Source organism: Neopelma chrysocephalum, unplaced genomic scaffold (genome assembly GCF_003984885.1).
Source record: "Neopelma chrysocephalum unplaced genomic scaffold, ASM398488v2 Primary Assembly neopelma1_363, whole genome shotgun sequence".
Taxonomy (NCBI): domain Eukaryota; kingdom Metazoa; phylum Chordata; class Aves; order Passeriformes; family Pipridae; genus Neopelma; species Neopelma chrysocephalum.
Window position 1 is genome coordinate 141,884 of NW_020898027.1, and position 11,942 is coordinate 153,825.

Sequence of the window (11,942 nt, forward strand, 5' to 3'; positions counted from 1 at the left end):
CATTACTCTTTTTTTTCCAGATTAGTCTTTTTTTTTGGATTATTCTTTTTTTTTTTTTTCATTATTGTCTTTTTTTTTTTTTTGCTTTTTTTTTTTTTTTTTTTTCTGTTTATTTCTCCTTTTTTTTTTCACCTTACTCTTTTTTTTTGCAGATTAGTCTTTGCCCTGCAGCAGCTCCAGCTCCACACGTGTTAATGCCATCAGGCTGCGCTTCCCAGTGGAAAAAATTCCCTCCTCCAAGGACCAAACTCTGACCAGTTCCTTCCTGCCAGCCCCAGGCAGCAGAGAAAAAGCCCCTTATCCATTCACAACAGCACCACAGGTTTTAGGATGTCATAAATAATGTCATTTAGCTGAAATAATTCATTTTACCAATAGGTTTGAGGGTTTTTTTTTTGCCACTGTAAAAACCATCAGGTGAAATATTCCTTCTGTCTTTTACCACCTACCAACTGCTTGGGGGGTATTAATTAATTAATTAGAGGTTGAATCTGATTCCAACTCGGTTCCTGAAACACATTTCAGTTGCTAATAAAAAAAATAATCATAAAATCATCGAATCATTAAGGAAAAAACCCCGTTATTGAGTCAAACAAAAAATGGCCAAAGGTCCAACTCGTGCTTCCAGACAACCCTTGGAGCCAAGTGCCCCCCAAGCCTTGGGTGTTTAATTATATTGATCAAAAATTGAAATGAAACCCTCGGTGTGGGAGATTCCTATGGATATTCCATGAACCCCTCAGTGTGGGAGAGTCCTGTGGAGACTCCATGAAATCCTCGCTGTGGGAGAGTCTTGTGGATACTCCATGAAACCCTCGGTGTGGGAGAGTCCTGTGGATACTTCATGAAACCCTCGGTGTGGGAGAGTCCTGTGGAGACTCCATGAAACCCTCAGTGTGGGAGAGTCTTGTGGACACTCCATGAAACCCTTGGTGTAGGAGAATCCTGTGGAGACTCCATGAAACCCTCGGTCTTGTGGAGACTCCATGAACTCCTCGGTGTGGGAGATTCCTATGGATATTCCATGAACCCCTCGGTGTGGGAGAGTCTTGGAGACTCCATGAACCCCTCGGTGTGGGAGAGTCTTGGAGACTCCATGAACTCCGTGTGTTCTCTTGCAGACGTGGACGAGTGCGGGGCCATCTCGGGCGCGTGCGACGGCGGCGAGTGCACCAACACCGCGGGCAGCTACGTGTGCACCTGCCCCCGGGGCTTCATGACCAGCCCCGACGGATCCCGCTGCATTGGTGAGACCCCAAACCACGGCCCGGCCCCACCACATCATTGGGATAAGTATTGATTAGGATAATAGGTTGTGTAGAAAGTCATTGTTGCAATTAGAAGACTAGGGGAGGTGGCAACGAGTCAGAAGAATTTTGGAGGGGACAGGAGGGTTATGGGAAGTAGTGTAACTGTAGGGAGGATCATTTTTAGCATTGTAGAAGGTTTAGATGGTGTGTGGTCTGATCCATGAGTTTGTGTGGAAGCTACTAGGATTGCTAGACCAGTGCCTGCTGAGAATGCTCTCCTCAAAGACCAGGATTGGGAGGATTTTGGAAGGAGGGACTGGCACAGAAAAGGCAAAGGTCGTCGTCGCTGCAATGCAAAATGTCAGGTACAGCTGGAAATCCCGGGAATTAATAGAGCAGGGAAAAAAAACCAAAAAAAAAATCAGCTCCAGAATCTTTTCTATCCACAGAACCTGGAGCAAAAATTATACATGTCCTAATTCCAGACAGAGAAACGTTGTTGTCAAGTGTGAGTAAGAAGCAAAGCACGAGTTCCTCTCGTTTGGGAATCTGATGGATTTTTAACGAGGACGAAATTTCTTCTCCTCCCGTTTCCCAGTCCCTGCCATGAGCCCGGAGGGATGAGTGTGATGGATGAGTCATGTGGACTTTTCCTTCGCTTTCCTTGAAAACCAAAGCTAAATAAAATTAGAAAGCCCACGTTTAAAAATAGTCCCAAAGCTTATTTAGCTGCAGTGGACCAGGGAGTGGATCTGAACTCCCCCCCACGTCATTTCCCCTGAGCTCACAGGCGCTGCTGGGCCGTCACATTTTGGGACAGGGCCGTGTTTTTTTTGGCAAAATTCACAGTTGCTCTTGGGTGTCGCTGCCCTGGGATCCAGATTTTGCAAACTCTGCTTCCATGGTTGTGTTTTTGGTGGTTTGTTTTTTTTTTTTGAGAGTTTACGGCGGCGATTTACGTTCCCGGGTGAAAACAAATCGAAGGAATGGCTGGAAAAATTGGGAATTAATAACTAATGTGGCCACTTTTCAAGCATGAACAGCATCAGGAGAGAGAGAGGAGAGATTGTCACATTGGTACCTCTGAGATGTTTAGGTTGGAGGTGACCACAGTGCCTATATATATATAAATATACATATATAAATGTATATATATATAAAAATATATATATATAAAAATATATAAAATATAAAAATATATAATATGTAGAAATATATATAATATAAAAATATATAAAAATAATATAAAAATATATGATATGTAATGTATATAATATAAAAACATATAAATATACATAAGTGTATATAAATATATAAAAATATATAAATATATAAAAATAAAAATAAATATAAATATATATATATATATCTCAAAGGGCACCAGCACTGGCTATGTGGTGCCTTGACACATTCCCATCCTTTTTTAGTGATGTAAACAACTTTTTTTATTGCATTTGAATAATCTCCCGGAGTTTTTACAGCTGAAATAGCAAAGACCCGGGGCTCGAGTTGATCCCCAACCTCATTAACTTCTCTCACTGCCCTGCCCAGTAAAACCCCACCAGCAGCAAGGCTGGAGAAAGCCCGTCATGGTTTGAAATGAGCATTTATTGAAGGCTTCAACCACCTGGGCTTGACACAAAGAGTCCGGTCCCACACGTGTTCATAACAGTTTCATTCATTTCTGCCTGTAAAAGCCAGGCTGGGATTTTTTTTTGAGGTTTTTTTGAGCAGAAGGATCTGCTCCAGCAGCCTGGGAGGATTTTTTTCTTGTTGCTACAATGGGTTTTCTCTTCAAGAACAGCTTCAAAGGATGATTTTCCAAGGAGGGAAAAACGGCCTTTTCAGATGCATTTGCAGACCTGCCCGTGGTGTTCCAGCCCTTGCAAACCAGAACATTGCTTTTTTAGCTCTTTTTCTTTTTTTTTCCCCCTGGTAGTGCAGCAAAGCTCTGAGAGATTTGGGGTTTCTCTGTCCTCGGGCAGCATTGGCAGATTTAAAGCCTCCAGTCCTGGGGAGGGCCAAGCCTTGCAAAGTCTTGGGCTTGGGGAAGGTTTTGAGGGTGTCACTGAGGGCTTCACCTGCCTGGAGAGTTTTGTCCACTTTGGTCGTTGTCCAGGAGAGAAAAGAGCAAGAGGAAAAGGGAAATATGAGGCTTATGGAATCGTGGAATGGCTTGGGCTGGAAGAGACCTTAAAGACCACCCAGTCCCACCCCCCTGCCCTGGGCAGGGACATTTCCACTATCCCAGGTTGCTCCAACCTGGCCTTGGACACTTCCAGGCATGTTTGGCTTTGGTCACTTGAGCTTCTCAATTTCTGCTCGTGATGAGACACAAAGGGAGGGAAATACCCTTAAATTCCTCTTCCTTAATTCCTGGGAAGCGGCACCACAACTTTCCATCCCTCCCTCTCTCCCTGCCCCTGCCCCACCTCCATTCCTTAGGATTTAAAGTGCAGGAATCCCCTGCAGGTGCAGGACAGAGCTCAGACACCTTGTGCAGACCACATGGAATGGGAAGTTAGGGATAAGCCAGGATGGATAACCTTCTATCCTGCTCCTCCTGGGCATCAGGACACGCTCCCCGTGGCCCAGCTGGGCTGCAAACCCTGCGAGACCCCAGTGGAAGGTCCCAAAACTCCATCTCCTGCCTCGTAAACCCTCCCCAGCCTCTCTGACCCAGAGACCTCAGCCAGACCTCTGGCTCCATCTCCCACCTCCGGGCGCTCTCTAATCCCACTTGGAATTGCCCCTCCCGTCTCCCCGCAGCATTTTCTGCTCTCCTGAAGGGTTTTGTGCAAACCTGTTCCCGGAGCAGCCGCGGAGGAGGAGGAGGAGGAGGAGGAGAAGGAAAAGGAGGAGGAGGAGGACAGGGCAGGACAAGCTGTGCTCCCACCTCCAGCGTGTGGGTGGCCCTGGAGGAGGTCACAGAGGGACCGCAGGGACACAGCTCTTCCCACCCACCCCTCTCCCCGCCCGAGGCAGCTGCAGATGAGTTTTTAATTAGCTCTGACCTTCATTTCGGAGCGGGATTGTTGCAAACCGCGGCAGAGCAGCCGAGTTTAATAACCGGGGGCCAGACGGAACAAGGGCTGGAGCGTTTTCCCCGTGTCACACAAACTGCTGTGACCCCCCCCCCCGCCTTGTCACACTTGTCAGCATTTTGTCTGGCCGTGGGGAAGGAGCCTGAGCTCTCCAACCTTTCCCTGTTCCCAGCCTGGCTGTCACCCTGCCTGCCAGCCCTGGGGACATCCAGCAGCACCACACAGTGACAGGAGGAGCTGGGTGGGGATCTCTGATGCCCCAAAGGGTTTGTTTATTCCAAACTACCCCCCTCGGGTCTAGAAAAGTTCGTTTAAGCTCAGCCCTGAGCCCTCACAAGGATAACTCCCATCAGGGGGTCGAGGGGCAGCTTTTCCAAGTGGTCCCAAAATCCTGCCTTGGGTTGGTCAGAGAGGAGCTGCTTTTGGGAGCCAGAGGGGGCTACGGAGAATCATGGAATGGTTTGGGGTGAAAGGGACCTTAAAGCTCAACCAGTCCCACCCTCTGGGCTTTCACTAGCCCAGATTGCTCCAACCTGGCCTTGGACACTTTCCAGGGATGAGGCAGCCACAGCTTCTCTGGGAATTCCATCCCAGCCCCTCCCCACCCTGCCAGGGAGGAATTTCTCCCGAATATCCCACCTAACCCTGCCCTCTGGCAGTGGGAAGCCATTCCCCCCCTTGTCCTGTCCCTCCACTTCTGCTGGATTACTGAAAATTCCCAAAACCAAGTAACCCCAATCTGCTCCCTGTGTGGAAACACAGCCCTGCCACCCTCCAGCACCTGCTGGAACCTGCAGAGACGTGGGCAGTGCTTTTGCTTCCCCAGAGATCAAGGCTTTGGGATGACCCAGGGGGCTTGTACTTCCCATCCTTAGGATTAGGAGCCAATCTAGTGTTGCTTCAACCCCCTCTCCCGAGTTTCCCTCCTCCAGGTGGATAAAGTTTCCGAGGAGGGAGCAGTTCCTGCTGAGGGGTGGGAGGGCTGTGCCTGAGGAAAGAGCTGCTGGTTTAGTCCCCCTGGCTTTCAATGGGGTCAGTGTCTCCTCTGCAGGGCTCTGGGATGGAACCACAGCCCACGGATCCGACAGCTCCAACAGCTCCAGGCAATTCATCTCCATTAGAGCCCAGGCTGATGTCAGCCCAGAGCCACAGCTGACACATCAGAGGAGACTTTTCCCCCTCATTAATCTCCTGGAGATGAGGGAGTGGAAGGTTCCAGGTTTTCCTGGAGCACTTGGTGCCAGGTGGAGCCTGCCAGACGTGTGAAAGACCCTCAGTCTGCTGGGCCTGGTCCAGAAGCCACACACACCCCGCCCCGGTGCCAGGCTCGGTGTCTGTGGCTTTGACCACCATCCAGGGCTCCTTCTCCTCCCAGCTCAGTCCAGCCTGTGGGAATCAGCCCCTGGCCTGAAACAGGAACAGGCTGGGCCGGAGGGATGTGGGATTGGGAACAGCTCCAGTCCCAGGAGATGCTGGGACCGCTGGGTGTGGGGAAACCTGGGATGTGGGACAGTTCTGGGAAGGTCCTGAGGTTTGCAGGATGCACTGGACGGTGGTGGCAGTGCCGAGGGTCACTGGGAGGGTTGGACCTGGTCCCTCAGCCTCAGAGTGGGGTGGGAAATGTCCAACCACCTTGGTCTGGCAGTTCCCAGGGAAAAGCAGGAGCAGGACTGTGCAGCCAAGGCTTCAGGGATGGAGCAGGAATGGCTGGGGAGTGTCCTGAAACAGGAGCAGGAGGCAGTGCTGGGTTGTTTTTATGGCAGAGAAATGGTTTTGGTGGCAGGAGTCAGATAAATACATCACTCTGGGTCCCACAGCCCGAGAGAGGAGAAGATGCTGCTCCTCCCGTGGCCAAATTCGGGGCCTGTTGTGGTGTTATGTTGGCCAGTGGCCAAACCTTGGTCACAAAATGGAATATAAATGAGCAAGACAGACACGAACAGCAGAGGAGGAACCTGAGGGATGGACATCTCAGCCCCAGGATGCAAATTTGTTGAATTTAGCCCAGAATAGTTCATCCATCCAGCAGGGGAAGAGTCAAGGTTCCACCTCCCCTCTCCCAGCTGGTGTGGGCTCAGTGGGGGAACCTGCCCCTGGCATCTCTTATCAGCCCAGAAACTCTAGGGAGAGAGAAGGGAGACACCTGGAAATAATCCAGATTTTGGGGGAAGGTGAGGAAGCCTGGGATGAGATGGGGGATCTCACCTGTTTTCTGCTCTGTAAATCCACCCACAATCAGCTGGGTCAGCTCGTCCTTCCTGCGGGGCAAGGAGGGATTGCCCACGTGCTGCCCGTGCCTGGCTCTTGGTCTGGCTGTTTTTAAGAGCCTAAATGGGAGGCTGGGGCTGTCTGGGAGAACAGGACCGGGACTGGGAGGATGGGAATGTGAGATTTAACCCCGGGAATGAGTCCTGGAGCATCGATGTGCTCCAAAGGGAGGTGCTGGAGAACCTCATGACGTGGGAGGACAAGGCAGAATGAGGGGCTGGGTTGGGATACGGGGGAGCCAGAAGAGAAAGAGCCCTCAGAAGGCCACCAGGGTGCTGTGCTGGCACATGGTGACGGTGTCTCCTCCTCCTGCTCTCCCTCTCCCCTCAGACCAGCGCATCGGGACGTGTTTCTCGGCGCTCATCGGGGGCCGCTGTGCCGGGGACCTGCCGGGCCAGTACACCAGGATGCAGTGCTGCTGTGACTCAGGGCGCTGCTGGGCCATCGGCCAGACCCCCGAGATGTGCCCTGTGAGGGGCTCTGGTGAGTGCCACCCACAGCTCTGCCGCTGCCCGGGCAGCTCCGGCCTGTGCCAACCCCGGTGTGATGTGGGGAATCCTGGAATGGAGGGAGGGTTGGGTGGGGTATTATGGAACAGCAATATCCATTATTATTGTTTCTTCCTCCCCAGAGGGTGGTGGGCACTGAACAGGCTCCCCATGGAATGGTTATTCCCCAAGGCTGCCAGAGCTCCAGGAGGGTTTGGATGATCCTCTGAGGGATTGTTGGGGTGTCCTGATGATCCCTGGGGGTCCCTTCCCGCTCAGGATCATCCAGGATTCTACAGAAATCCTGCTGCATTGTTGCTGTGGATGTTTCTGTGTTTGTAGGGGACAAATGAAGCCCCAACTTCTTAAATAAAGAGGGGCAGGGGGTGGAGAAGAATGAAGGAAAACCCTGGGGAACATGTCCAGAACTCTTGGACAACCCTCTGAGGGACAGGGTGGGATTGCTGGGGTGTCCTGGGCAGGGCCAGGGGTTGGACTGGATGATCCTTGTAGTCCCTTCCAACTCAGCATATTCTGTGATTGGAAAAGCCCTCCAGGATCATCAGGTCCAACCGTCCCCCAGCACTGCCAAGGCCACCACTAACCCCTGTCCTCAATGTCACCTCCACACATCTGTTAAATCCCTCCAGGAGTGTGAACTCCACCACTGCCCTGTGCCAGTGCCTGCCCACCCCTTCCATGAAGAAATTTCCCCTGATCTCCAACCTAAACCTCCCCTGGCACAGCTTGAGGCTGTTTCCTCTCGTCCTATCACTTGTTACCTGGGAGAAAATCCCATCCATGTAACACCCAGGGAAGGTCACCTGGGGATGCTGGTTCTCCTGCCTGGGTCTCAGCTGAAGCAGAGCCAGATGAGCCGAGCCAAGGCAGGAATTCATCCCTTTCCTCCCACTCCTTCAGCTCTCCTTGGCTCCCACCATAACTGACCCTCGGGGTGAGCCCAGGCAGCAGGAGGCCTGGAGGAGTCCCAGAGGTGTAGATCCATCTCTCTGCATCTGGAGGAGGCCCAGAGATGTAGATACATCACTCTGCATCTCTTTTTTCACCCCTAACTCCGAGCAGGGCAGAGCTCCCAGTGCCTGGCACCTCCTGAGTGTCCCGTCCTTCCCGGCGGGAAGGGAGCCTGTGGTGCCAACCGTGCCAAGGTGCCCCAAAAACCTGCTGCCAGACACCCTGGGGAGCTGTGTGTCCTCACCTGCTGTGGGATGAAGGGTGTTCAAGCCCTCCCCACCCCGTGTGCCCCGTTCCCACCAGCACCCACCCACTCAGCTCCCCACGGATCCGTCCCCATCCCGCTGTTCCCTGCGGGGGGATTCAGGCCCGGAGAAGCCCTGAGGCAGCTGTTTTGTTTCAGACGAGTACCGCAGGCTCTGCATCGAGGGACTCCCGGTCGTGCCAGGCTTCCCTGGGAACTTTCCAGGGATCCCTGGATTCGGGCCCAACGGCGTCGGGCCGGGACTCAACGGGCCCGGAGGCATCGGCCCAAACGGGGCGAACGGACAAGGCGGGATCCCGGGGCTGCCTGGAATGGGCCCAGGAAGCTCGAGCATTGGTAATTAAACTCCTTTCTCCTCGTGCTGACCCCTCTTCAGGCTGCCTGGCTGGGAGCAGAGCGTGTTCCTGCCTGGCTGGAATGCTGGAATGCTGCTCCCGGCACGCCCGCGTTCTTCGACAGCTCCACGGTGTGTGTCCCGACCCCGGGGGTGGGGGAGTGGTGGGATGTGACAGGAACACTGTGCAGGACACTGAGCCCACAAACACATCAAACAGTGTCTGCTGGCACGGCAACACAGCCGGGGTCGGCTCCAGTTTGGAATCTCTCCCCAATCACTCAACAGGAACGAAGCCTTTCAAACAATTAGCGAAGGGGAACAAAGCTTTCACGGCACCACCTTGGACCCCCCTGTGCTGTGCACCCCAGTGCAGCTCCTTGCTGAGGGCTGAAGCCTGTGGGAACGTGCTGGGTGGCCCCAAAGATTGATCCCCACCTTGCTTCGGAGGGAGTTGGAATTGATTCCCATCTGATCCCATTCAGGTGGAAGTGATTCCCATCTGATTTCAGAGGGGCTGGGATTGATTCCCATCTGATTTCAGAGGGGCCAGAATGGATTCCCACCTTATCTCAGAGAGGCTGAGCCCCCCTCGTGCCTGGTGATGTTTTTGTCAAGACATATCCCAGAGATTTTCCAAGGCTTTTGGCCCTGGGATGAGCTCAGCTGGTCCCAGCAGGGTGCTGATAACACCAGGCTGCTGGGTTTGATCTCTGTATGGGCCAGTCACTCAAGAGCTGGACTTGATGGTCTTTGTGGGTCCCTTCCAGCTCAGAACAGTGGGGAGGGGGCACAGCAGCCCCTTGCAGACCCTTACTGGGTCTGGGGGTCCTGCTCAGGGCCCAGGAGCATCTCGGGGCTGTCACGGTTCCGATGTCCCCACCCTGAGCCCTGGGGACAACCGAGGGCTCCGGAACCTTCTCCCTGATGTTTTTTCTGTGCTTCCCAGGAACTGCCACATTGAACCAGACCATTGACATCTGCAAGCACTTCACCAACCTGTGCCTGAACGGGCGCTGCATCCCCACCCCGTCCAGCTACCGCTGCGAGTGCAACATGGGCTACAAGCAGGACGTGCGGGGGGAGTGCATTGGTGAGTGGCCTCTGCTCCAGATGGGCCCTGGGCCTGCTCCTAAAGCACCTCCAGCTGCTGCACCAACGCCAGGGAGGGTTGGGATGGAAACCAGGAATGAGGGCTGGTGTCCCCAGCACTGTTAAACACCTTCCTCAGTGACACAGACTCTGGGATTGAGGGTCCTCGTGCAGGTGACACCACGTCGAGGGGGATCCTTGTTGGGGTGGTGCCACCTGAGGGACCTTGCTGTCAGCACAAGGGGCTCAGCACCTCCCCAGCCCTTCTTGTGCCTGTCCTGGGAGCTGGTTGTGCCTCCTGGACGCTCAGGGTTTGGTGTTTTGTCCTGGGAGCTGGTTGTGCCTCCTGGACGCTCAGGGTTTGGTGTTTTCCCCTGGCAGATGTGGACGAGTGCTCCAGCAGCCCCTGCGTGCACGGCGACTGCGTCAACACCCCGGGCTCCTACCACTGCAAGTGCCACGAGGGCTTCCAGAGCACCCCCACCAAGCAGGCCTGCATTGGTAAGGGTTGTCCCTCTCCTTCGGATGAGCTTCAGGGGGGGTCAGAGCCCTGGGAACCCAAGGGGAATGGTTCTAAAGGGGAAACAGGGTGAGGAGCCCCCAAACACCAACCAACCTCCGGCCACGTGCGTGTGGTGGGATCTGTCTTGGAGAAGTTCCCTCTGCCTTCATCCGCCTTAAAATTGCTTGGTGGCAATCAAGGAAGCCACAGAGTCCTTTCCAAGAGCAGAACTCTGTTTAAGGGATTTTATTTGGCAGAAGATGGGGTTTTGAGGCGAATCTGTATCGGCGTAGGATGCCCAGCAAGGTTGTTCTCTCAGGGCCTTGCAGCACCAAGATGAGGGACTGCTGAAAGAGAATCGTGGCAAGAAAACATTCCACCACGTGAAACAAGAAGCAAAGGCAGATTTTTCTGTTGAATTCTTAATTTTTCTCTCTTTCCAACCAAATGGTTTCCAAAGGACCCCTCAGTTTGCAGTGTGAAAAGCTTTCCTAATTTCCCAACTAGATGTTTTTAAGATAACTTTTTCTTGAGTCTGAGAGCACTTGGCTGGCTTTCTCATGGAGATAATTAAACTGGAGATTATTAAACTGGAGATTATTAAGCTGCTGCTACCTTGCTGGTGTCCCTCTCCTGGCAGATATCGACGAGTGCATCATGAACGGGGTGATGTGCAGGAACGGCCGCTGCGTCAACACCGACGGCAGCTTCCAGTGCATCTGCAACGCCGGCTTTGAGATCACCCCTGACGGCAAGAACTGTGTTGGTGAGGCTCCTGGTGGCCCCTGGGGAGGTTGGGGCTGAGCTGGGATTGTGTTCTCCCTTGGGATTGAGGGTTGGTTTAATCAAATCTCCTTAAATCCCGATCCTACCCCTGCGCTCCCTTCAGCTCTAGGATGTCTTAAAATGAGAGGGCTCAAGTGGGAAGGGGTTTTTATAAGGCTGTGAGTGCTCCTGTAGGTTTTGGGGTCCAGGAGCATTAGCAGGGCTGGGTTTGGAGGCAGGACATGCTCCAGCAGCCGGTGTCTGAGTCTTTCACTGGCTGAGAGTACTGAGAGTGCAGCAGGACTTCTTCTTCCCACCAGGAAAGGTGGGAAAGAAAGTTCCCAGCAGGACTTCTCCTTCTTCCCACCAGGAGAAGCAGTGGGAAGGTGCCTCTACCCATGGCAGGGGGTTGGAGTAGATGCTCTTTAAGCTCCCTTCCATCCCAAACCATCCCTCTTCCTCGAGGATCAGCACCCACTGCCACAAGAGTTTGAGATGGGACTCAGAGGGTTTTTGAGCACAGGAGGGTCTTGCTGCTGCTCTCAGGCTCAGCCCAGGTGTTTGTCCTCCCCAGACCACGACGAGTGTGCCACCACCAACATGTGCCTCAACGGGATGTGCATCAACGAGGACGGAAGCTTCAAGTGCATCTGCAAGCCCGGATTTGTTCTGGCTCCCAACGGGCGCTACTGTGTCGGTGTGTGGATCCCTGAGCTTGTTCCCTGCCCATTCCCATTCCCTGGGATTGCTGGTGTGTCTCAGAGCACGGGGAGCTGAGAACAACCAAGGCTGTTGCCCGGCAGCTCCTGCTTTGCCACCAGGAATCGCCCCTTGCCCCCAGAACGGGCATGAGGGAAAATGTTGATGTGTCCTTCACCCCTCTTCACATGTGCTTCACCCCCTCCTCATGCCCCTCATCCCTCTCCATGTGTCCCTCCCTCACCCCTCTCTACACATCCTTC

The 11,942-nt window shown here is 53.3% G+C and overlaps 1 protein-coding gene across 1 annotated transcript in view; it reads left to right on the forward strand.

The window, feature by feature from the left end:
* Window positions 1–11,942, forward strand: part of FBN3 (fibrillin 3) — a 125,852-nt gene that overhangs the window by 70,482 nt on the left and 43,428 nt on the right. The window contains exons 8-14 of the mRNA XM_027706108.1: window positions 1,122–1,247; window positions 6,893–7,045; window positions 8,426–8,602; window positions 9,571–9,714; window positions 10,095–10,214; window positions 10,856–10,981; window positions 11,555–11,677. Of these exons, the coding sequence (XP_027561909.1) occupies window positions 1,122–1,247; window positions 6,893–7,045; window positions 8,426–8,602; window positions 9,571–9,714; window positions 10,095–10,214; window positions 10,856–10,981; window positions 11,555–11,677 (969 nt within the window). The remainder of the gene's footprint in view (window positions 1–1,121; window positions 1,248–6,892; window positions 7,046–8,425; window positions 8,603–9,570; window positions 9,715–10,094; window positions 10,215–10,855; window positions 10,982–11,554; window positions 11,678–11,942) is intronic.